The sequence below is a fragment of the Mustela nigripes genome, chromosome 1, assembly GCF_022355385.1.
Source record: "Mustela nigripes isolate SB6536 chromosome 1, MUSNIG.SB6536, whole genome shotgun sequence".
Lineage (NCBI taxonomy): Eukaryota > Metazoa > Chordata > Mammalia > Carnivora > Mustelidae > Mustela > Mustela nigripes.
The window spans coordinates 91886740-91912070 of record NC_081557.1 but is presented as its reverse complement, the minus strand read 5'-3'; the positions used below and the strand labels follow the sequence as shown (position 1 = coordinate 91912070).

Genomic DNA, 25331 nt, shown 5'->3' with positions numbered 1-25331 from the left:
TGAATGAATGAATATTTAAAAAAAAAAAAAGGAGTCCATCTTAAAAATAAAAAATGGTAGGGGATACAGTGTGTCCTAAAGCCAGGAGGTAACCCAATTTCTTAATATGAAAACTAAAGCCTTTTTTTTTTTTTTAAAGATTTTATTTATTTGACAGACAGAAATCAAAGCAGGCAGAAGCAGGCAGAGAGAGGAGGAAGCAGGCTCCCTGCCAAGCAGAGAGCCTGATGTGGGGCTCAATCCCAGGACACTGGGATCATGACCTGAGCCGAAGGCAGAGGCCTTAACCCACTGAGCCACCCAGATGCCCCCTAAAGCCTTTAAAAAAAAAAAAAAAGATTTTATGTATTTATTTGACAGAGATGGACACAGTGAGAGAGGGAACACAAGCATGGGGAGTGGGAGAGGGAGAAGCAGGCTTCCCACCGAGCAGGGAGCCCCGTGCAGGGCTCGATGCCAGGACTCTGGGATCATGACCTGAGTGGAAGGCAGATGCTTAACGACTGAGCCACCCAGGCGCCCGTTGTTTTTAAACAGCAGAAATAACAGAATTTACTGAGTACTCCTCTGTACTGGTTTCTGTGCTAAGAACTTTACATGTATCTCCTTTACTCTTTTTAAAAAAAAAATTTTTTTTTTTTTAACTTAAATTTAAGTGATCTCTGTACCCTGCATGGGGCTTGAACTCACAGCCCTGAGATCAGGAGTTGCATGCTCTTCCAGTGGAGTCAGCCAGGTGCCCCACATGTACTTCTTTTCAACCCTTGCAACAGCTCCATGAGTTAGATACTGTTACCATTCCCATTTTACAGATGAGGAAATGGGGCATAGGAAGGTAAACCAACTTCCCTCAAGGCACAGGTCTGCTGAGCGGTGCAGCTGGGACCCGCCGCCAGGTGTCCTCACGAAAGCCACCGCCTTCCTGTTTGTGCTCCCGCTTGCACCAGAGTGTTCTTACAGTGTAAAGCAGATCATAGCAGGGCTCTGCTTGTAGTCATAATCTATTCTATTTAGCAGAGCACCCTTAGTGGGGTGTGCGGGACTCTGCATGACCCAGCCTGCCACCTGGCTGGGGTCACCCAGTGCCGTTCTCTCTTTCCTTCTCTGCCAGTCTTTCTGACAGTCCCCAGAGGGGCCAAACCACCACTTGCTACAGGCCTTTTGCACCTGAGTGCTCTTTCCTCAGTGCTCTGCACAGCCAGCTCCTTGTCTCCTCTAGGTTTCATTTGTGTTCCATTCTGAGAGGTTTCTTGACCCTTTGCAAAGGAGTGCTCCCCTCCACCTTGACGTTCTCTCTCGTACCTCATTTACTTCCTTCATTTCCTTTATCAGAAGCTGCAATTCTTTGTGCAGTTGTCTGTTCACTTCTTTACTAGTGGTTTCTTCTCCATAAGGACAGGGACTGATTCTCTTATTCACAGCACACAGGAAGCACTCAAAAACTATTTGTGAGCTCTGTGAATAAGTTGGTCCCTGGCTAGCCAAATTGCAGCTGGTCCTTTGAAAAAGTGCTTTTTCTTCCCTGGTCCCCAGGTGTGTCATCCTTCCCATTCCCCCTGAGATGACCCAAACTGGTGATGCTTTTCTGGCCTGGGCTCTTAGCAGCTGAAGCATCGTTGTGTTTATTTCATTATTCCTGGGAGCTCTGGTGACATTCCAGTGGTTATCATCTGTCTTTTTCCCTGTTGGTGTGAACTAGCTCTTAGTATGTATATGTATATATATATATCTCCCTAGTTCCCCCAGGTCTGTGGTGAAAGAGCTTTCTAAATGCTTCCCACAAGAGTATAACGCAAGTCTCAGAGTCTATAATATATAATATATAGTCTAAAAGAAACAACTGCCGTCATGGGTGAGAGGGTTGAGTGGAGAACAAGGCTGCTCAAGTATCGTCCCCCTTTCTCAGCTCAGACGTCCCAGGACCCTGAGCAGAAGTCACTGCTCTGTCTCTGCTCCCGGGCACACGGTGCAGATCTCCATTCAGACACCTGCCCCGTGGTTTAGACTCTGTTCGTGGGTCGGTAAGGTTCTCCGGGGGCTTAGTCTTCTCTAGTTGAGTTCATGCTCGTTGATTGAGTGACAAGCACTTTTGCAGCAAGCTTTTGGAAATCTTGGGAGAGCTTGTGTCTCGGTAAGGCTGCCCTCATTCAGGATGGCTCTGGCTGTGGCTGGTGCGCTTCTTCCCCAGGTCCCTGCCACACTGATGGTCTTGGTCTTACCGTTTTGCTTTTGTCATCCTTGGCTTCAGATGACATTCCTGGAGTATGGCAGTAGCATGCCTTGGTTCAGGTGTACCATTTATCATTTAAGAACATGAAATTAGGGGCGCCTGGATGGCTCAGTGGGTTAAAACCTCTGCCTTTGGCTCAGGTCATGATCCCAGGGTCCTGGGATCGAGCCCCACATTGGGGTCTCTGCTCAGCAGGGAGCCTGCTTCCTGCTCTCTCTCTGCCTGCCTCTCTGCCTACTTGTGATCTCTCTCTGTTAAATAAGTAAATAAAATCTTTAAAAAAAAGATGAAATTATGTAAGTTTATTGTTTATAGTTAGAGACATAACACTTGCTCACTTAGGAAAATTTAGAGAGTAAAGGTGAAGTAGAAAAAAAGTTGTCTAGGAAGAAACTCTGCTTTTCCTTTACTCTCACAGTCAAAATGCTAGCACTAGATGTCTGGGGATTTCCTAACACCAGCTGTATGTCCTACAATTCAGTTCAGCCCTGACACTGTGTCCCCAGAGAGAGCATCTGATTCCACAGGCTGAGGGCTCAGTCCCACAAGACTGCCCTTACTTCAGACTTGCTGTAGCAAGTCCCAGGCTGTGCCTGGTACTTCTGACCAACAAGCGAGACACCAGAGTCCCATGTCCCCCTCTTTGGGTTTGATAGTTTGCTAGAACAGGCCACAGAACTCAGGGAAACACTTAAAACATATACTTTCCAGTTTATTATATAATAAAGGCTCTCATAAAGGATACAGATGAATAGCCAGATACGGTGATCCATAGCTTGAGGTCCAAGAGGGTCCCAGTGCAGGAGCTTCTGTCTCTGTAGACCTGGGATGCAGGTCCCCCCAGCACATGATAGTGCTTACCAACCACCGCAGCTCTCTGAGCCCTGTAGTTTAGGGATCTTTATGGAAGCTTCTTCACCAAGTCATGATTGATCATTAACTTCTTTTTGAGCCCCTCTCCGGGAAATGGGGGTGAGGCTAAAAGTTCCAAGTTTCTTTTTTTTTTTTTTTTTTAAGATGTTATTTATTTGTTTTAGAGAGAGAGGGCATGTGTGCATGGGAGCCTGGGAGAGGCGCGTAGGGAGAAGTCGGCTCCCTGCTTATCAGGGCTGACATGGGGCTCGAGCCCAGGACCCTGTGGATCATGACCTGAGTCCAAGGCAGATGCTTAACCGAATGAGCCTCCCAGGTAGCCCCCCCTTTTTTTCCAGATTTTTTATTTAAGTAATCTCTACACTAGCATGGGGCTCAAACTCACCACCCTGAGATCAAGAGTTGCATGGTTTACCAGCTGAGCCAGCCAGGTGCCCCAAGGCCCAAGCTTCTAAACATGGCTTGGTCTCTCTAGTGATCGTCCCCCATCCAGGAGTCTGCCCAGAATCACCTCATTGGTAGAAAAGATTCTTTGGAAGTTCCCGGGGCTTTTGGAGCTCCGGTCAGGAACTTGGGTCCAAAGTCAAATAGTAACAGGAACCGGGAGCCAATAGGTATATTTGTTATTATTTCTTACTATTGCACAAGGTATACTGTTGCACACCTTTGATTTTTTTTCTCCTTTCCACATCCCCAACTTTTTTCCTTTCTCATTCTCTTGCCTCTTCTTGCAGAAATTCTCGAGTTCGCCAGAGAGATTGGTATTGATCCCGTCAAAGAGCCGGAACTGATGTGGTTGGCGAGGGAGGGCATTGTGGCCCCGCTGCCTGTGGAGTGGAAGCCCTGGTAAGTCAGCACGCATGCGGCCCACTGGCTTGGCCTCTCCCAGGCAGAGGGAGCTGGCCCTGGAGGTGAGCTTGCATTTGCCACCTTTTGAAGCCTGTCCTGCACAGAGCTGGGAATGGCAGTGGGCTGTCCCCCTGCTGCGCCACCTGACGCCTTGGGTCTGAGCTTACGCCAACCTGCTTGGTCCAGGGTCCCAGGAGCGGCTGCTTTGGGTCAGGTCTTGCAAGGGCAGTGTCTGTTTCCCACACGCTGGGGAGGTATCATTGCTATTCTTTGCAGACTGCCATGGAGAGTGACAATACTGAGACCCGGTCAGCATGTCCACGGTGGATCTGGTGCTAAGGAGGGCTGTGGTGGGGTCCCACAGCCTGGAGGGGATTCTGTCTCCCTTGGCAACCTGTCTCTGACTTTGAGTTGTGGATTCGTTCCTATTTTTAGTTTGGCTCTGAGCTCCCTGAATGGTGGCAAGTAGACCCACTCAGCTTGCGTCAGGGAACCAGGTTGATGGTGAGGAGGCTAACAGGGTCTTGGCAGCTGTTTCCAGGCTGTCGTCGCCTGAGAACTGCATCCTGCCCCACTCTTGGGGGACAGTGACACCTGTTCTCTCTTCTGGCCTCCTGCTCTGTTCTTCCTGTCACGGGTGCAGTGCGCACCACCTTGCCTCTGCAAGTGTGTGCTAAGTTTACTTCCTTCTGGAGTGTGCCACTTGCCTATGCTTTTCCCCAGCTAGTGCCCCAGGTGTCTTCTGGGGGCCTCTGTTCTGCCGGTCTGGCATGGTTTTGTGGGCACGGTGTAATTATTCTGCTCTTACCCATCCCATTCAGTGTGTTGGCCAAGCTTCAAAATGACTGCATCTGTGGCCTTACCCATCCCTGCTGAAGAATCATACGTAATCCTTTTAGCTTCTCCTTAGGTGGCAGGTTCCGCGTTCTCTTGATCTTTTTAGCTGCGTCTTTTTGGATCTCCTCCAGTTTCATCTTTCTCATAAGAAGTCTGTCCGTGCTGTACACAGTATTCCAGGTGCCGAGGACACATGGTTGGGTTTGTAGGATAAGTTCGTAGGAAGTGGTTTCTGTTTTGTTGCCAGTATCCACCCTGATACCCACATTTGCCTTACCTATTTTTTTCCACAGATTTGTTCGTTTATTTTAGAGAGTACACATGAGGGGAGGGGTAGAGGGAGAGAATCTTCAAGCAGATTCCATGCCCAGGGCAGAGTCTGATGCTGGAGCTTGATCCCAGGAGATCATGACCTTGATCGTGACCAAGAGTTGGGTGCTTACCTGACTTATCTGCCCTGGGGGCCCGGACATTTGCCTCATCCATTAATCTCTGTCTTCTCCGTTTTTGTTTTTATGCTTGTTGGTACACGTGCTGTTTTGCTTTTGGATCCATTTTTGAATGAAAAACCACACGAGAAGTATAATCAGTATAGTAATACCTTAATGCACACATACCTAATAAATAAATGGCAGCCGTGTTTGTAAAAAGGAAAGCGGAGGGTGGAAGGGAAGACACCGTCGTCGGTTGTGGGTCAGCCGGGTGCCCGTGTGCCCGCTGCCTTCACTCTCCTGCTCGTGGTGGCCAGTGTTCCCGCCGGTGTTCCCTCAGCTTGGAAGGGAGCATGAACTCTCCTGCAATTTTTAAAACACTGTGTCATTAAAATTTATCTGCACGTGCCATCTTCTACCCTGTCAGTTCCAAGAGTAACTACTGTTAATTGGTGACTTCCTTCCTGGCCTTGAGAACACACCCCACAGGACGCACATGGTTTTGTTTGTTACACTAAGTGTGTGCAATATACATTGTTGCTGTTCTTTTGTCAATGTGTGGCCCACCTTAGCCTTTTATCAGCTACACACTTTTGCAAGTAGAGATGTGCCCTAATTTTTAAAAATCCTGATTTATTTAACCACTCTTGTACTGAAGGGTGTTTCGATTTTTTTTTTTGCAAATTAATCCTATGTGTGGGTCTACTTCTGGCTTCTCTGCTCTCTTCCATTGATCTGTTTGTCTACCTTAACACCGATACTGTATGTACTATCTTGATTACTGTAGCTTTATTATAAGTCTTGAGGTCATTTAGGGTAAATCCTCCCGCTTTGTTCACTGTTTTCCAAGTTGTAATTATTGTAGGTCCTCTGCATTTCCGTATGAATTTTAGAATCCGCTTGTCATTTTCTACAAGAAAAAGAAAATCCTATTAAGATTTTGATTGGCATTTAGTTCTCCCTAAATCAATTTAGGGAGAACTGACCTCTAAAATTACATGGAGGCTTTCAACCCCTGAGCAGGGCCCTTCTCTGTTTATTTAGGTGGTTCTTTAAGAAATGTTTCATGGTTTTTAGTGTACGTGTCTTGCCCATATTTTGTTAAATTTATTCCTGAGTAGTGTGTATTTTTGATGTTTCTGTGAATGGTATATATTAAAATTTCAATTTCCTATTATTTTTATATAGAAATAAAATTCATTTTTGTATATTGATCTTGTAGCTGGCAACCTTGTAAACTCATGTGTCAGTTCTTTTTTTAAATAGATTTATTTATTTATTTGAGAGAGAAGTGTGTGTGCTCTTGGGCACACAGTGAGCTGGGGGAGTAGGAGGGAGGGAGAGGGAGAGAGCAGACTGCCCTCTGAGCATGAAGCCCAAAGCAGAGGATGGGGTGGGGAGCTCAGTCTCATGACCCCAAGATCATGACCTGAGCTGAAATCAAGAGTCTGATACTCAATTGACTGAGCCACCCAGGTGCCCCACATATGTCATTTCTAATAGTTTTGTAGATTACATAGGATTTCCTATATATGTGATCATCGTCTTCGTGCAAAAGACATTTTTACTTCTTCCTTTCCAATCTGGATGCCTTTTATTTTTATTTCTTTCCATACTGTACTGACTAGAGCTGCCAATAATAGAAGTGGTGACAATGGATATTTTTGCTTTGTTCCTGATCTTAAGGGATTGAGTATGGTGTTAGCTGTAGTTTTTGTAAATGCCCTTTGTCAAGGTGAAGAAATTCCCTATATTCCTGGCTTGCTTGGAGTCTAAGTCAAAAAGCATATAGGTTTTTACCAAATATTTTTTCTGTATCTATTGATAGGATCGTGGTTTTTTTTTTTTTTTTTCTGTTTTAAACTTAATATGGTCAATGATATTGATTGATTTTCAAATATTAAACTGACCTTACATTCCTGGGATAAAGTCCACCTGGTCATGATCATATCTTATTGGATTTGATTTTCTAAAATGTTGTTAAGTATCTATATTCTAAAATAACATTTTGAAGGGGATGAGGTAGATAGAGTTTGGGTATTTTTTTTTATTATTGATTTCCAATTTTATTTATTCATTTTTTTATTACAAGTCAAGACCTCTTTTCTGGTTCAGTAAGTGGTTCTATTTGTGTAAATGTTCTAGGTGTTTTCAATAAGAATGTAGTCTCTCATTTTTCAATATAGGGTTCTATAAATATTCTTTCTATCAAGCATCTAGATGTGTTTGTCTTCCTGTGTCCCTAGGCACTTTTGTCTGGTCTCACTCTGAATAACAGTTTAATTGAGTACAGAATTGTCTCTTGAATTTGAACAGTCTTGGCCAATATTATGTACCATTATCTTCTGACTTATGGTTTTCCTTAATAAGACATATTTTCTTGGTCTCATTTGTTGTTCCTTAGTGGGTAGTAAATCTTTCCCCCTTCTGATTATTTTTATAATTTTATTTTTATCTTTGGTGTTCTATATTTTCACTGCATTGTATCAGGTGTGTATTTATTTCTATTTCCCAAGTTCAGGATTTGGGTGCTTTCTTTCTTTGAGGAGTCCTGTCTCTTCATCCCCCTTTCCTCCCCTAATTTAATGATTTTACCAATTCTTACAAGTTCCGTTATGTTTTTTCAATATGTCTTATTTTTTTTTTTTTGAGTTCTGTTCTTTCATTATGGCTTCTACTCTTTTTAACTCTACAGTAATTTTAGTTGTAGTTAATTTTAGTTTTCTTTTGATGATTCTACCATGCCAAGTGTCCTTGTGTGCTAATGCTTGTCTTCGCTGGCTTTGATTCCCCTTCACCATGAACTATCTCCCCCATGGGGTTTGTTAATTAAGTATTGGGACTTTTGGACTCCATCTTCTTTTTTTTTTTTTAAGAGTTTATTTATTTAACAGACAGAGATCACAAGTAGGCAGAGAGGCAGGCAGAGAGAGAGAGGAAAGCAGGCTCTCCACCGAGCAGAGAGCCCGACGCAGGGCTCGATCCCAGGACCCTGAGCTCATGACCCGAGCCGAAGGCAGAGGCTTTAACCCACTGAGCCACCCAGGCACCCCTGGACTCCATCTTCTATAGAGTATTTTCTGTCTTTTATTCCTAGGTTGTTGAGTGGCTTTACAGTAGCTTATGCCGAGGATTTTTCAGTGGGTTTAGGACTAAATTTTTACATTAATTTTCTGATTTGGGATTTCCTTACCACAATTTGGACTCTGTCTACATGTGTCTTGGGGTTTTAATTTTTAATGAAATTTGATTTTGCCTGCCTAGGCCTGCATTGGGTCCTTGCTCCACTATGTTTTTCTACTCAGGGAGCAAGAAGCCTTAAGGGCCCAGCCATATGCAAGGGTCTCATTCTTGGTTTCCAGATTCCTGAAAGCCTAAGGTCATCTTTTGTGACTATCAGTTGGCATTAAAACCCAGGTTTGAAAGGTCTCTGTCTAGGTCAGACACCAGACTATTGACCTGTTACTTCTCATACTAATTAGGCTTCATGTGTTCTTTCTTTTTCTGGCCTCTGAGAATTTGGCCCCAGGTGAGGAGAGGTCAGATGTTTCCTTCAGTTTGGTTTCAAGCACATTGCCTGAGATGGTATGTGTGTCTTGAGAAGAAATTTCTAGAATTTGATTTTAGATGTGATTTGATTTTAGATTTCTAGATTTTGAATCAACGTGTTTAAAGATATGCCGAATTTAAATATCATTAGTTAATGCCAAATTACTTTCCATTACAGTTTAACAATCCCTCCAATAATAGCACATGTGGTTCATTTAAAAATATTATCAATTATAACATTGTCAAGCCCCCAGAAATGATCAGTAAAAAAAAATTGTCACTCAAATTATACTCAGGAAATTATACCTGATCTTTTGAATTTGCATTTCTCAAATTGTTCATTGAGTGGAACTGGCCCTCTGTTGGCCGTTTGCTTCTTTATATCCTTTGCCAGTTTTGTCTGCTGGGTGGCTTATCTTTTTATTTTGGAGAAGGTGAAACTGATTTTTCTGTGTATGAATCTTCTACTACTGTTTCTATTATTTTCTTCCATTCTCCTGTTTTTTAATGTCTTTACTCTTTCTTTTATCACACTGAGATTATACATTTTTTGTAATTTTTTTTTCTGGTAAAACATACATAACATAAAATGTCCTGTTTTAACCATTTTTAGGTAGACAGTTGAGTGGCACGAAGCACATTCACAGTGTTGTGTAAGCATTACCACCACCCAGTTCCAGAGCTTTTTCAGCTTCTAAACTGAAAGTCTGTGCCCACTCTCCCCACCTGCCAGCTCTGGGCAACCTCTGATCTACTTTCCGTCTCTGCTTATTAACCTGTTTTAGACTGCATCAGTGGACCCACAGTATTGGTCCTTTTGTGTCTGGCTTATTTTACTTAGCATCACATCTGCGGGCTTCATCTGTGTGGTAGCCTGTGTCGGTATCTCCTTCCTCTTCAAGGTGGAATAAAATTCTAGGGTATGTCTGTGCTACATTTTGTTCATTTGTTTGTCTGTTGGTGGGCATTTGGGCTGCTTACACCCTTCTGCTATTGTGAATAATGCTGCTGTGAACATGGTGTACAAAAGTCTGCTTGAATCCCCACTTTCAGTGTTTTTGGGTGGAATTACTGGGTCATATGGGAGTTCTGGTTTTAATTTTTAGGGAACCACCACACTGTTTCTCATGGTGGCTGCACCCCTTTCCATCCCCACCAACAGTGTGCAAGGGTCCGGTGTCCCCACATCCTCGCCCATACCTGTTCGTCCCTGCTTGTTTGGCAGCAGCTGTGCTGCTGGGCCTGAAGTGGCAGCTCACGTTCCCTAATGGTCACGGGTGTCGTGCACCTTCTTGTGTGCTTCTCTGTCATTTGTTAGCTTTTTATCTTTCATTCCTGATATTTTCCCTGCTTATTTCTGCATGTTTTCTCTTTTATTAGAATCACGATTGAGGGAGTGCTGTGAAGTGTGTAAACCTGGCGATTCATAGACCTGTACCCCTGGGGATAAAAATATATTATATGTTCATAAAAAATAAAAAATAAAAATAGGGGTGCCTGGGTGGCTAAGTGGGTTAAGCCGCTGCCTTCAGCTCAGGTCATGATCTCAGGGTCCTGGGATTGAGTCCCGCATCAGGCTCTCTGCTCAGTGGGGAGCCTGCTTCCTCCTCTCTCTGTCTGCCTCTCTGCCTACTTGTGATCTCTCTCTGTCAAATAAATAAATAAAATCTTTTAAAAAAATAAATAAAAATAAAAAGAATCGCGATTGAGCTTGTCAAGTTTTATAAGGAGCCTGTTTGGGATTCTACTGGGATTGTATTGAATTTATACATTAATTTGAGGATTATCAGCATGTTTATAGGCGTGAGTCTTTTTTTTTTTTTTTTTTTAAATGTAGTCACTACACCCAGTGTGGGGCTTGAACTCATAACCCCAAGATCAAGAATCATGTGCCCTGCCAACTGAGCCAGCCAGGCTCGAGTCTTTCTATTCAGTAGCAGGGACTGTCTCTCCAAGTGCTTTTTCTTTTTTTCCTTTTTCCTGATTTTTTGGTAAAGCTTTATAAAGATTTTGCACACTTTGAATTTAGTCCTGGGTATTGTGTCTTTTTATATTGCTGTTGTGAATGTGTGGTTTGTTTCTTGTTTTTCTAATAGCTGTCCCAATGGATTGTTGACAACAGTGAACGTAATGAATGGCTCGTTTTGGGCTTGTCTATGTCAAAACACAGATTCTTGAAATGCACCTTTTATGTTGTTTTTCTTCTTTTTATTTTTTTTTAGAGGGAGAGAGAGAGAAAAAGAGAGAACCTGGGGGGCGGGCAGAGGGAGAGAGAGAATCTCAAGCAGGCTCCATGACCCTGTGATCGAGTCTTGAGCCCATCTCAAGAGTCGGACGTTCAACCGACTGTGCCACCCAGGTGTCCCTACGTTATCTTCTTCTATCGTTGATCCCCACTGACTTGGATTGTCACCTCTTGTGAGTTCAGAGTCTTCTGCAAAACCAGAGCTTTCGGAATGGCTCTTTCTTCCTTATGCCATTTATAAAAATAGTAAACAAGGTTGACCCTTGAATTTATCTCCAGGATCCCATGGCGTCTGTACTTACCATCTAAAACCAAGTTTATACCTACTCCAATCCAGCATGAATTCCCAGGAACCCCGATGATTATATATCTTCTTCTAGAGAAGTCCTTAGGCATCCCAGTCCTTTGTTCCTAGCTAAGTTAAGTCCTGTCTTAGCCACATGGTACCCTTCTGTTCTGTGTTAATCCTCCCTGTGTCCTCTTGTCCTCCTCTTTCTCCGTCTGCTCCTCTCACGCCATTCTTCCTTCTTCTCCATCTCCTGGCCACTTTTCTTCTCTTTCTTTTTTCCCCTAAGTAGCTTTGGGCCTGAGCAGAGACTAATTTCTGATCTCTGTTGTCCACAGCCAGGACATCACAGGTGATATTTACTATTTCAACTTTGCCAATGGGCAGTCCACGTGGGACCATCCGTGTGACGAGCACTATCGGAACTTGGTAATCCAAGAGCGGGGGAAGCTGTCAGCTCCTGGAGCCATTAAGAAGAAAGACAAGAAAAAGAAAAAGGAAAAGAAAGATAAGAAGGACAAAGAGAATCCCAAAAGTCTGCTGGTGAGTCCGTGGCTGCCAGTTCCCAGAGAGTCCAGGGCTGAGACCTAAGGGAATGTTGGGAGCCTCTAGGCCTTTCCAGCTGGGAAGTTAAGAACAGCACCAATAATACAGCAGTTTCTTCATAGTATATCACCTCTGATCTGCCTGTCTCTTGGAAAATTTTCCTTTTAGCTTTTGGAAGTTCTTACTGCCTCTGAACAATTCCTTTTATCCCCCTGGGGAAGCACATGCTGTGTGGCGGGATTAGGGAGCAAGAGCACTCTGCCGAGCTCTGTGGTGGTCAGGGAAGTGGTGTCGTTTGTCCCTGTTCAGAGTCAGGGACGGGGGACAGTTGATGGAGAACCCAGACGAGTGGAGTGTCCTCCCTGCCCCGTCAGAGCCAGGTCTTCCCAGGGTGGTGCAAATTCCTAGATGTCAGATGTAGCCCTAATTCAATTGTCAGGACGCCAGTGCCTTCCAAATCCAGCGAGGAAAGCTCTGGCCTTTATCCGGTCTTTGTTGCCGGCGTTGGCTGTTAGCGATGCATAATTGACATTTGATGGCAGCGTGATCATCTTGGTCTCGGGTAGCTTTGTTTTTTTTAACTTGGAGTTGAAAGCGCTCTTTGCCCTTATTTTGTTTCATTTGTTCCTCCAGTGTGTCTGAACTCTAGAGACAGAGTTATGGCCCTGAATTTATAGGTAAAGAAGCTAAGACTTGGAGCCATCCCGATGTAAGGCCCAGGCTTGCCCAGAGTGCTCTGGTGGTCCAGGAAGTCCTTCACCCAGGTGTGGTTCAGGTGTGGCGCAGGTGGGGCACAGTGAGGAGAGGGAGGCCCCATAGGAACCCAGGCCAGCCGGAGTGGAGGCGGGGGAACACTGACACTATCTTTTCAACCCTCTCATTTGTCCAGCTTTCTGTTTGTAGTCTGTTTCCCACAGTGCTTAGTGCTTGCTTCTCAGTGAAGGTTTCCTCCAGCTAACTAACTTCCTTCCTTCCCCAAGGCAACAGTTCTGCCACTGGATGGTGGCTGGTGAATTTGTCTCTTTCAACATTTCCAACCTCTAAACATCCTTTTCCCCATGTACTGCTACTCATGATCCCAAGAAATAAGATAGCAAGCCCATCCCTCCAGATGGAGAAAAGAGGCTGGGTAACGTCCACATCAGTTGAATTTTCTGATGTTACGTGTTTGAAAGGCCTAAGATGGATGATGGGCTTTTCATTAGCCCAGGACTACTTCAGTGTCTGGGCAGGCTCTGGCATGGCTAAAGGTGAGAGAGGGAATGAGGCGAGCGTTCTGGGGCAGAGGGTTGGGTGACAGAGTTCTGGGTATGTGAGTAAGTGCTTGGAGCTCCCTGTTAAAAAGGATTCCTTTGTGGTTTCAGGAGCTGAGGACGATTGGATAGCCCTGGGCTGCCAGTCTGGATCTCAGGGCTCAGGACAGTGCCTCAGACCTGGGTTTGTGCAGAGGGCAGGCCTGAGCCAGGTGGGTGACCTGGGCTTAGGTGGCTTGGGCTCTCTGGCGGTGTGCGTGCATAGGCCAGCTGGAGCTTAGTGTGAATGTTTGCAGGATGAGGTCTGTCTTTTAGGGTCTCTTTGAGACCGAAGAGTCTCTGGTGTGGACCTCTCTTGAGTAGTACCAGTTTGCATCTCTGCTGGAAGACCTAGATGGAATTCCCAGGGCTCAGCTCGCTGGCCACGTTTCCCTTCTCTCCCTTCTTAGACAATTTCTGGTGGTCTTTGGTAAGGCAGGTGGATTTCATGAAATTCACCAGTCCCGGAACTGAGAGCCTGATGACACCTTAGGGATAATCTGGTTGGTGACTCAGACCTTTGTGAATAGTGAAACGCTGTCTTCCAGTCAATTCCTCCATGGAGGTCCAGCATATCAAGAAAAAGTGAACCTTGGGGTGTAGGTCTTGGTGACGCCCCCTCCCCATTACATGTACACTAGAGTGATCTACCAGCAGGTTCTGTGAAGCAGGGGGGTAAGCCCTTGATCTAGTCCAGCTTCCTCTATAGATGAGGAAACTAGGGCCCAGAAAACAATGGAGCTGAAAGGAGTTTTTAGCTTTTTCTTATGTTTTCTTTTTTTTCCCTCTTAGTTTGTGTTTTCCTTTAAATGGCGGGTGGGTTTCTGCTAAGGGCTTGCCCAGGACTGAGGTAGCAAGTAGAAAACAGAAGTGCTTTGTCTTCATTCTCTCTGCATGTTTATATACCCATCTAGGAAACACAGCCTGAGCAGGGACTTCTGCCTTCTTCCTTCCTTCTCCGTGGCCCATCCCCTCTCTCGGCACCTGGGCTTGCTGATCTGGACCCAGACCAGGAGATGCAGGCTAGAAGTGAGGGCTGCTTTAAGAAAGGGAAGAGCCCCAGCGCGCTGGGTGACACGCCCTGGCCTCTGCTGGGCACCCTGCCTGGCAAGCTACAGCCACTCTCCAAAGGCCAAGCTTCTCGCACCCACCAGATCTTTGCCGATGTGGAGGAAATCTTAGGCAGGGCCCCAGCCCAGTGCAGGACAGAATTAGGTGACCAGCAGGGCCTGGGGAAACCCCAGAAGCTGACAGACAAAATCTACCTGGGGTTTTCCGACCCTGAAATAGAAGAGCTGGAACTGAGGACCAGACAGCAGAAGCCCAGCGCCCTGGGCGCTGAGAATACCAGGCCCCTCCAGAATGGGCAGGATGTGCTGGAAGGCAGGAGCCAGGCCTCTGTGTACTCAGGGCTTTCTGAAACCATCACCGGCCTACAGCTGAGAGGGGAGCAGCATGGCCACCTCATGGCCAAATGGGGCTCCACTGGCCCCGGGGGAGACAAGAGCCAGAGTCCCATTCCCTCACCGTCCCTGGAGGATGACCGCTCCCAGTCCCTGTGCTCCTCTGACCACATGCCGCCTACCAGGAAGAGCCAAGCGCTCTTGCTAGATAGCGCCTCGGCCGATGGCCTGAGCTGGCAGGGCATTTCTGGGGAAGGTGGTAGTGTGGGCAGGGGGAGGAGGAGGAAAGAGCCCCCAGAACTGTGGATGGGGCAGGTCTCCAAGCTTGTCAACCAGGACACCTCGGGGAGCTGCGAGGAGACAGGACCCGATGCCCCTGAGGCTCTAGGGGCATCAGCCAAAGATCCACCGCAGGAGCTCTTCCTGCTGCCGCCCGCCCCGCTGGCTTTAGAGCTGGCCCAGAATGCCCCTGCCGGGAGTGTCCCTGGACGCTCCCCTGACCGTGAGGAGAGACAACCCCCGGGGTCCCTAGAGCCCCCCGAAGAAGACAGGAAGCCTAGTGAGTCTGAGCCTGACGTGGAGAGCAGCAGCCTGGCTTCTCACCTGGGCTCGCAGATCCTGGGTGAGGTGAGCAACTTCCCTTGGGACCTGCAGAGCTTGCAGGGCTCTGAGCAGGGCGGGGGCCAGCTTGCTCCCAGGGCCGGAGGGCAGCGCTGCAGCCCCTTCCTGGGACTGCAGTTGGCCCACTTGCAGAGCTCTGCTGACGAGCAGTCAGAGAGCGAAGACTACTCTGAGGACCAGAGATTCTACCGGCACATCCTGCAGATGGTCAAGATCTCCAGGCGGCTGGAGGGCCTGGAGCTGCCCGAGAGCACGCCGGAGACGCCATGTAAGGCTCTTGCCAGCATGGTCTGTGGCCTGGCGGCCGAGTCTCCCAGAATGTCTAGTGAGGGTGAGCACGAGGCCAGCAAAGCTGTGGAGAGGGACCCGAGGCTCCTGGCTTGGGGGCCGGAGATGCTGGAGCACCCTCAGGAGGCGGCTCTTGCCCCTGCTGGGCAGGCGGTCCCTCAGCAAGCCTGTGTCCAGCCCAGCAGCAGCCCCCTCAGCCAGGGGCCGGACGAGCTGAGGTGCAGCAGAGCGCTCGCTGCAGAGCGGGGCAAGGTGAGGCTTCTCAGCCAGGTAGGCCTCTTAGTGAGTGGGGCCTATGGGCCTCCGTGAACCTGGGCGGGAGGGGCCAGGTTCAGCTGATGTTCTCACTCAGCTGTCAGGCCTGCTTTCCTGTTGTGTGCTCTCCCCTGGTAACTGCTGATCTCTTAGCTACCCGGCCCAGCCCTCTTGTGGGCTGACAGGTCTTCTGTTTCTTATACCCGTGACCTCCGAAACAGCGGCAGAGGGCAGCTAGCCTTCCCTTCCTTGGAGCTTAGGTCCCGGGTGGGTCACGGGCTTGGCAGATGGTCAGTTCTGAAGGTGAGCGAGGTGGTGCCGATCCTGGCATGCAGGCGGGATCTAGGTGCCTTCCCAGGGCTTGGGAGGCCTTTTCCATCAGCCGATTGTGGACAGAGGCTTCCCCAAGTGACACCCTCCTCCCAAGCTCTGAATTTAGTCCCTTCTTGGAGTTCCCTGGAACTGGAAAGTTAATACAGTCGTGGGGTGCGGGGTGGGGGGAGCTGAAGCCCAGAATCTCTCTGCTGTCCGGTGAGCTGCTTCTGCTCCTGCATCCCAGGGGTCCCAGGAACCTGGGACTAACTGGCGTCAGGCATTGCAGACCTTGTTTGTACCTTTACTTACCCCCTGTGGGGATTTGACGTAGGATTCTGCCTTCTCTGTCATTCTGACCCTTTGTCCCTTTAAAGAGTCTCACTGTATTCTTCATTCAGAAGAAGTCAGGTCAGATCAGAGACTGGGGGGGTCAGGCGGAATTTCCCAGGCTGTTCTTTTGTTGTCGCCTGGCTGCGGCCGTGTTCCCTCTGGTTTCTAATTGCTCGAGTGTCCTGGTTCCCTGATGGCTTTAATAACTACTGTAGCATGATAAATCTTGGATAAGCTGCAGATGATCCTGAAAGTTTTAATTAGTCCGATGGCAGCAGGTTTATCTCTTCTGAAGGGTAAGGCCATGCACAGCCCATAGTCAGAGTTAATGGCCAGCTCTAGAAGATGATCAGCTAGGAGCCAAGGGTGTGTCATTTTCCTGCCGACTGCTGATTTGGTAAAGGCCTGGGAGAACAGAGCCCTCAGCATGCCTGTCTCCCTCCCTCAGTCCCCCGGCACGTCTGCAAATTAGCCGCCAGAGGAGTCTATACGTTTCCGTAAATGTAGTGTGGGAGAAATTCTGGTTGTTTATCGGCTGGGGCTGGTTGGGAGGGCTGAAGTCAGGAGGAGCAGACAAGTATGCTCCCAGTTTACCTTAGAGAAGCTTTCCTGGGCTCCTTTTTGGCCACAACCAAGACATGGTGTGAAGTACTGGCTGGGAGATAGCCCTGGGTCCAGTCCCGTGCCTGTGCCCCTCCGGCTGGCCCGTGACTGCGAGCTGGGGGTCTTCATCTCCACCATATCCCTTTGTAGGAACTCAGGCCTTGGGTTGTCATGAGAGCAGGAGAGATGGCACGTGAGGGCTGAGCCCAGCCCCTGGGTTTTGGGGGCGTCTGATCGTACCTGCTCCTTTCTTCCTGCTGGAAGTACTCTGCAGCAGGCCAGATGGTTGGGCAGTGACTTGGGCGTTTTAACCACTCTTGGGAGTGGTTCTCATTTCACTTTCAGATGAGCGTCTGCTGCTCTTCCCACACAGGAAGGGGCCCTGGTCAGAACCCGCCCGATAGTCTGGGCCCTTCAGCCTGGGCTGGCGGGCTGCCTGTGTGTCTTCAGCCTGACCTTCTCCGGGTTCCCCTTTCTTCAGTCCCCTTGGGATAGACAGAAGGGGTTTTGTGTTGTTTTATACACTTTAAGTTTGAGCAATGAATTTTAAAGAGCTTTTTGTGAATTATCCCCACAATGCTCTCCTTGCCCCTGCTGCTCTGCCTGATCTATGGGAATGTGTCCTTCTCACGGCCATTCCACGGTGGCGTAGCCCTGGACCACTCCCATGTGCTCCCCACCTTCATGGTCTCTCTTCAGCTTCCCGAAAAACCTTCTTAAGTCGCAAGACACCTATCATCTCTGTCTTGTCGATGAGTAAACTGAGAATCCGGGAGTCTGTGAATGAGCTGAGGTCTTGCAAATTCTGACTCCCAGCCTGGTTTCTTTTCCCATCCTCCCTAGCCAGAAGCCTCCTTCTGGCCAACGTGAGAACAGGGAAACCAGTCAGTCCTTGGAGCAAAGCTTCATTCAGCCACCTTCCTTGTCTGTGGAAGAGGGGAAAGAGAGTTCTTCTTTTGTCATTCATGTATTTTTTAAAAAAAATTTTACTTATTTATTTGAGAGAGCAAAGAGGGAGAGAGAGAGCATGAGCAGGGGAGAGAGGCTGATGGAGAGGGAGAAACAGATTCCCCACTGAGCTGGAACCCCAATGTGGGGTTCGATCCCAGGACCCCAGGATCATGACCTGACCCGAAGGCAGACGCTTAACCTACTGAGCCACCCAGGCGCCCCCATGTGTTCGTTTCATAGTTGATATGTATTTTAATGAAAGGAATATACGCCCATATCGAACAAAGTAGAATAGTATCAGAAAGCGTGTAACGAAATACAGTTCTCTGGTGTGCTTACCCCTCCCCAGAGGCAACCACTTTCTGCTGCTGTGTACTTCCACATTTGTAAATAATATGCTTAGACTGCTTTTTCTTGGTTCATCAGTTTTAAACTTCCATCTATTGAGACTTCTCATTCTGGTAGATGAGGCTTTTGTCTCTGCCCTCCCCCCACCCCCCCACTTCCTATGTGGCTTCTGAAAGGGGAGCAGAACCCGCTGCAGCATCTGCCAGATGTGAGGGAACCATGCGCTGTGTGCCGGCAGCGGAGTTAGGAGAATCAGCAAGCCAGCCTGTGATTTCTCACACAGTTGGCACAATGGCAATTTCTGGATGTTGTGTTTCATTAGCAGCCTCCGAGCGGAGGTGGTTTAAATTTGAGCGGGGAGGATTTAGATGTTTTATTTTTATATCTGTCTCTGGCACTCTGAGAGCCATGTGGTTTCTTGGGTTTGTAACAAGATGTTTTGTGTTGCCCAGGCCCTGGGCTCCTCATTAGCCCCAGTCCACGTCCCTCCCAGGGGCCTGGCTCCCTTGAGAGGTCTTGTGGATGCCCCCACCTCTGCTCTTCGTGGATCGCAAAACGTGAGCTTGGGGAGCTCGGCGGAGTCTGGTCAGCTCGGAGAACTCACACTGGTAAATGGTTTCTCTCACGTTCAATCTATCTAGTGGCCCTGGGGTCTCTGTGTGCCTCGCTAGGAACGGTGGCCCCTAGATAAGAAAGAAGGCGTAGGCCGAGTCTTTAGAGTTCATGGGCAAACTGGGAAGCTGGGAAAGTAAATCACGCTTGTGTGATGCTAGATGTGTAGTCTGAGCTCCAGAGGGTAGACGGGGGGGGGGGGGGGGGGGGGGGGGGGGGGGGGGGGGGGGCTGCAGTGCTGAATTCCCAGTCTTTACAGCAGGGGCATTGGGAGTCAGGAAGGGATCCATGTGACCTGGGGTCATTTCCTGGGCATGGCAGACTTGTGGTATGAGACCTCTAAAGAGAGTGGGGAGAACATTCTGCAGGTCCTTAACGTGCCCCTTGACTTTCCTTCTCTACTTTGGAGCCTTCACAGGGTCTCAAGACTTCTGCTTATACGAAGGGTCTCTTGGGCTCCATCCATGAGGACAAGAATGCTCTCAGCCTCTTGGCTTTAGGGGAGGAGACCAACGCAGAGGATGAGGTGGAGAGTGACAACCAGGTAACGATGAACCCTCCTCCTGCCTTGGAAACCCTGCGTGCTATCGAACAAGGAGTTTATTTTATTGTGGGCAGCTACGTACTACGCGCAAGTTACTATTATAACCACTTGGAAGTGTGCAGTTCAGTGGCATTAATTACCTTTACAGTGTTAGACGGTCATTACCACTGTCTGTCTCCAAAACTTGATTGCAATCCCAAACAGAAACTCTGTGCCCGTTAAGTAAATAGTAACTTCCCCAACCCCTTCTCCCCTTTTGTCTCTTCTGTTCTGTTTTCTATCTTTGAATTTGCCTGTTCTGGATATTTCATATAAGTGGACTCCTACAATGTTGGCCATTTTATGTTTGCCTTCTTTTACGTAGCCTGTTTTCAGGGGTCGTCGTGAGTAGCATGTGTGGCTGACTAGACCTCATTTTGTCCAGCCATCCATCTGTTGACGGACACTTTTGGCCAACTCTATACTCCTTTAAAAATAAGTAAGATGATTTTCCAGCCCACAGCTTCATTTCTTGCCCAATCTATATACTTTGTGGGCCTGACCCAGATAGCGTAACCAACAAGGTGCTTCTTGGCCCCCTCACCCCCGGCTGACCCGTTTCCTTGACTTAACCACCTGTAATCGTGTTTGTTTTCAGAGTGTTCGCAGTTCAAGTGAGCTTTTGAAGAACCTGCACCTGGACATTGGGGCGCTGGGGGGTGACTTTGAGTATGAGGTAAGAGTCTGAGGCCTGGCAGGCAAATGATTCAGCCTGGTCTGTCCCTCCTTCCTTCCTAAGCTTTTCTGCTTGGAGATTGCAGATTTGGAAAGAGAAATGTTTTGTCCCAGTGCTGTCTAGATGGGCTTTCTGGGGTTTGGGGAAGCACAAAGAAGAATAGGACTCCATCCTTCCTCTCGTTTGCCGGGTAACCACCAGTGGTTGAATATTGTCAGGTAGGGCCACTTTGCTGGGGGCTCTCAGTTGTGCAAGCCTAAGTTAGGTGGGATTACTGCCCCCCTGAGGTTTTGCAGCCTCACAGAAAGAGGGGCTTCTATTCCCAGAAGACAGGGTAGAAGGCAGTGAGACGGGGCATCATGGGAAGGAGAATCTGGGGTCTCCAAGCTGCATGGATCCACCAGGCAGGGCTCTGTTGAGAAATTGCCATGTAAGGTGAACCAGGAAGGATGGTGGGCAGGACTGGGCGGGCAGGGGTGAGTGGGGAGAGAGAAGCCCACATGCAGGGCCTTGCACAGACAGGGGCAGAGGGTGCAGGGTGAGACTGGGGAGGGTGAGGCTGTCCCCTTTGGCTGGAGCACAGACAGAGTGCCTGTGGGAGACGAGTGGGAGATGGTTTGTGGAGGTATCTTGGGCTGCATCACGGAGGCCCTGAGTGCCAGCAAAGGAGTTTGTTTTGGGGTATGCAGGCACCGGGGTCAGGGGTGGCTTTGAACAGAGGTGTGACAGCCAGAGTCTTAGCAGTTGTCGAACGTTGGCCGCTGCGCTAGGCCCCGTGGAGATACAGAGGTTGGAAAATGGGTTGGGCTGGCCTCATGGAGTTTGCAGCTGGAGAGAGAGAAAGGACAGCAGGTCTTTGGTGTTTAGTGAGTGCTCGCTGTGGAGTAAATGCCTGTCTAGGCAGCCGTAAAGCAGGGCGGCTTGGGCGAAGAGCTCCGGCTGGCACAGGTGCCCGGCCTAGAGGAGCTCTGAGTGGGGAGGATATGACTTGCCTGGAAATTAGGAAAAGCTTGGAAGAGATGACATTTGACCTTGCTCTTAAAGAGTAGGTAAATTCCAGACGTGGGGGTGTAAGCATTATTTTAGGCACACAAACAGCTTGAGCAAAGGCGAGGGGCCTGGGAAGTGTGGACTGCGGTGGGGAATAGCTTCCAGAGTCTTCCCACGGTACTCCTGTCACTTCTAATCTCCGTCCCCCCGCCTGTCCACCCATTGCCACTGGAATGTTCTTGAAAACAAACCAAACCCGACTCATCATGGTGTTGTAATAATCTACAAACCCCCAGTGTGGTTTTCTGCTTGAAAAGGAACATTCCCTATCGTAAGCCCTTTCTCTAATGTCCGATTTACTAGTTCTTAGCAGTTAGGATTTCTCTCAGTATTCCTGTGGTGTTCATACACCCAGTAGTAAATCATGATGTCAGGAACTCAGATTTCCCCATACTTTTAAATATTGATTGCAAGCTGAATTAAATTTTTTGTAAGTCTAATATATAAAATTCTTATACACACTTGCAGTACTTTCAAATGAAACTAGGCACTCGCCTTTAATTAGAATGATCCCAAAACTGGCCAGGAAAACAATAGTGCCTCTAATGTGGTTTTAAGTTTGTTTCCTTATTATCTCTTAACTGTGTTCTTATTATCTCTTACTGTGCTCTTACTCTTTCTGACTTCTTGGTTTTCAGCTCACGTCAACAGCCAGGGTTCCCATCTCAGCAGGCGGGGGTCACGGGTGCTGGCGCACAGGACTGGGGTTGTAGCTGGGCCTTCTTGGATGGTCTAGCTCTAGCCCCTGGGCAGTCTCCATGTTATTGTTCTGCTTCTTCCCGGAAGCATGTCCCCATCTTGACCCCAGAAATTGTCCACGTTTTGGGCGGTACCCAATCAGATACCTTTTGCTTGTGACTTTAACACTGTGTGAAATGTGACGCCGTGTTCCCCAGTGTCCCATCTTTATCATCAACCTGGTTTGTGTCCACTTTGAAACTTCCTTGTGTGTGGGGCCTGGTCTCTTTGCTATATTATATGGAAAGCCTTCTGTGTGTTTGGTTCCCTGAAACGACAACTTTGTTTCTTCCCATCAACCATTAAGACCTTATCCTGCCAGTGTAATCAGCAGCTCAGGTTTGTAGCTGAGAAGGATGACCATGAGCGGGAATGGGGCATCAAGAGGGCTTAAGTGGCTCTTGGAGAGAGGAGAAAGTCTCCCCAGGAGACTGAGCAGATTGGGAGTCGAGATTATGTGTATATGGCCGACACTGGCCTGTGCCTGGAGCAGAGGAAGGAGGTGGGTATGTTTTGCTGGGAGAATGAAGGAGAGTGAGCCCCTCTGGGACAAGGAGGGAATCCCTGCAGGTTGTGTTGTGCTGTTTCTTTCCCTCTGCTGTTCCAGGCCCTGGGTTGAATGGATGCTTGGTTCTTGCTGTCAGCCGACCAGTTGAAGGTCCCACTGTGGATCCAACAGGATGCACTTTGACTTTGAACTTGTTAATTTTTACTTCATAATGGATTATAAATGTCAGCAAAAAAGGGATCTTCTTTGACATGTCCTGGATTTCCAAAAGCTTCCCTTCTGATGACTCTGTGTTACTTTGGGGGAGTGGGAGCTTTTAAACATATTTTTTTTTATGACCTTTTTAGTATAAATAGACAACCCAGTGTGATGGGGGAAACGTCTGAAGTCGGAGGTGTTAAACACACCTCTGACCCCTGTCTCTAGGATCCCAGCAGATCTCATTCTTTTTGCCACGGGGAGTGTTGGGTTCCTGTGTTTGAACCCCAGGTAGGAACCCGGAGGGCTTTTCCTGGTATAGGAGTGAATGGGGCTTTCAGTATAGACAAAGCTGCCTCTGCTTGGACCGCACCCTTTGCAGATGGCTTTTGTCCATGTTTATAGAGCTTGGGTCCTCTGAGTGGCCCGTTTCTTCCTGCTCCTGGGCATCCTGGGCAGTTCTAGATGAGGGCTCCTGCCGTAGTGGGTTCTGCGCTGTCCCTGCGCTATCCACAGTCACTTTGCTCATGATTCCATGAGAGGGCAGTAGGATGGCAGGAATGCCTCTCTCTCTCTTTTCCTCCTCCCTTCCCGCTCCCCTCCTCTCTCCTGCCTTCAGTGTAAACCCATTTCTTGATGATTACAGAACCAAAGGGGCTAGGTTCACGGACCAGACACTGAGAGTGGGTGTGAGAGGAGGGGAGGGAGTGGGTGGGTGAGCAGGCAGCGTGTGGCCTGGTGGCCTGTCCTGTCTGTCCCATTGAGAACCCATCCTGGGATCAAAGGAGAAGGAGGGAGCTGGGCTTAGAAATCACGGATGATGTCAGTGTGATTGGGAAGCGCTAACAACATGGGGTGGGGGGGCAGCGCAAAGAATTGAGACCAACTGGGTGGGAAGGAGACTTGGCAAATAACCTGACTGATGGTTAGCTTGGGGGTTCTGCTCTCCCGTCCTCCACTCTCTTCCCCCACCAAGCCAGCCTTTGTGCTCTGGGAAGGAGGGCACTGCACTGTTGGAGCTCTTATAGCTTTTGGGGGTATGTTAAATATTCATGCAGTGCTCCTACGGGGACTCACAGGCCCCGCCTTCCTCATGCAGATGACAAGGTTGTTTTTAAAAAGGCAGCTGATACTTGCCTTGAGATGCTCAGGGGCCTGCGGCTGTGACAGGAGGAGATAGAAGGAGTCTGAGTACAGATGAGCTGGGGAGCTAAGGGTGCTGAGGGGGCAGCCTTGCCCTGCGTCCCCCTCCCCCTCTGTTACCCCCAACACTAAAGCCAGAGCTGGCACACCGGGACCTGGAGTGTGCATCCTTGGCAGGCCTGGCTTGCGCTGAGCTGCATCGGGGGAGAGGGGTTTGGAGTCGGATGTATTTCCCCCGGTACCCTCAGTTGTGCGTTGGCATCGCGGCTCATCTTCAACGACCTCTTCTGGTCTCCCTCTGCCATCCAGACCCACTGGACCTACCTCCAGCTGCTGACTTGTTGCACTTAGTTGACACGGGCTCAGAGAACACAAACTCCTTTACGTAGTAGCCATGGTTTAATATTTTAACGTTTATGTAGACAGAACAGAATAAAGTCCATCATGGGAAAATCTTCTTTTGAAGACTTTAAGCTTGAGAATGGCACAGATTGGCTTACCGTTCTTGTCACCTGACCGTGTTCTCTTATGCCTAAGAGTGGGAGTCTCTTCCTGTGCCTGATGTCCTCTGGTTTTTGAAAGGTTACATGCTTTTCCCTCATCTTGAATATTCACAGTTAACATTTGCTTAGCATTTTCCATTTCATGAGCACTGTGACGGGTAGAGGCTGACCCCTTTGTAACCTTGTGCAATGAACAGTTCATCCCCATTTCATAGAGTGGGAGCTCCTTTATCTGCATGAGACATTCATTTTAAAAAGCTCAGCCAACAGATATTTGCTGAGCACTTATTATGTGCCAGAAACTAGGCACTGAGGGTGAGCAGGAGCTGATCTGGTGAGGGACACAGAGAGGAAGTCAGCAGGGATGTTAGAGTAGCTAACATCCTTGAAGGCTCATCTCAGGACCGCTGTCCCGGGGATCAAGGAGGCCTTCCTGGAAGATGTGGTACTGTGAGGGCCAGTGGGAGTTTGTCTGGGTAGATCATATGTGTGTGTGTGTGTGTGTGTGTGTGTGTGTGTGTGTGTGTGTGTGTGTGTTAAGAATGTGCATGGCATCTGAGGAGCAAGGGGGAGTCTGTGCCTGGAGCTGGGCCCTGGCAGGTGGCTCTTGGGCACTGGGGGCCCCTCCACACCCCTGGGGAGGGTGCCTGAGAATGTAGGTGGTGATTTTGTGCTGTGCTGTGGGGTGTGTGTTGGTGGAAGAGGAGGCTGACTGGGGAACCTGGGCCCTCCTGGTCGCCCTCTGAGCTGCTTCTGGAGGCAGACCCTCGAGTGAGGCTGGAGGACTAATTTGGTGGGGCTCAGACTGTGACCGTTGGCTAAATAAAGTGAAATAACCAACCTTAAGGAAAATAAAAAAATAAAAGAACATGCATGGCCAGGTAGCACAATGGCACAAGGTTCATCTATTGGCCGGGACAGGGGAATGCGTGCGGGGTGTGGCTGCCCGTGACCCTTGAGAAGCCGGCAGGGCTGGGCGAGAAAGGCTCTGGGCCATGTGAGGTGCTGTGGACTTTAGCTTGAAGGCCGTGGGTGCTACGGGGGGGTCTGACCCTCCTCTGTGCTCAT

The 25331-nt window shown here is 48.5% G+C and overlaps 1 protein-coding gene across 9 annotated transcripts in view; it reads left to right on the top strand.

The window, feature by feature from the left end:
- CEP164 (centrosomal protein 164) overlaps positions 1 to 25331 on the top strand; it is a 61065-nt gene that overhangs the window by 6349 nt on the left and 29385 nt on the right. For 5 of the 9 annotated variants that reach the window (XM_059416469.1, XM_059416478.1, XM_059416474.1 and 2 more), the window contains exons 1-4: positions 14521 to 15702; positions 18705 to 18860; positions 19274 to 19408; positions 20046 to 20123. In XM_059416469.1, the coding sequence (XP_059272452.1) occupies positions 14605 to 15702; positions 18705 to 18860; positions 19274 to 19408; positions 20046 to 20123 (1467 nt within the window). In that variant the 5' untranslated portion in view covers positions 14521 to 14604. Of the gene's footprint in view, positions 1 to 3837; positions 3950 to 11638; positions 11844 to 14520; positions 15703 to 18704; positions 18861 to 19273; positions 19409 to 20045; positions 20124 to 25331 lie in introns of those variants that run through there. The other 4 variants (XM_059416496.1, XM_059416489.1, XM_059416494.1 and 1 more) reach the window with 2 other exon arrangements.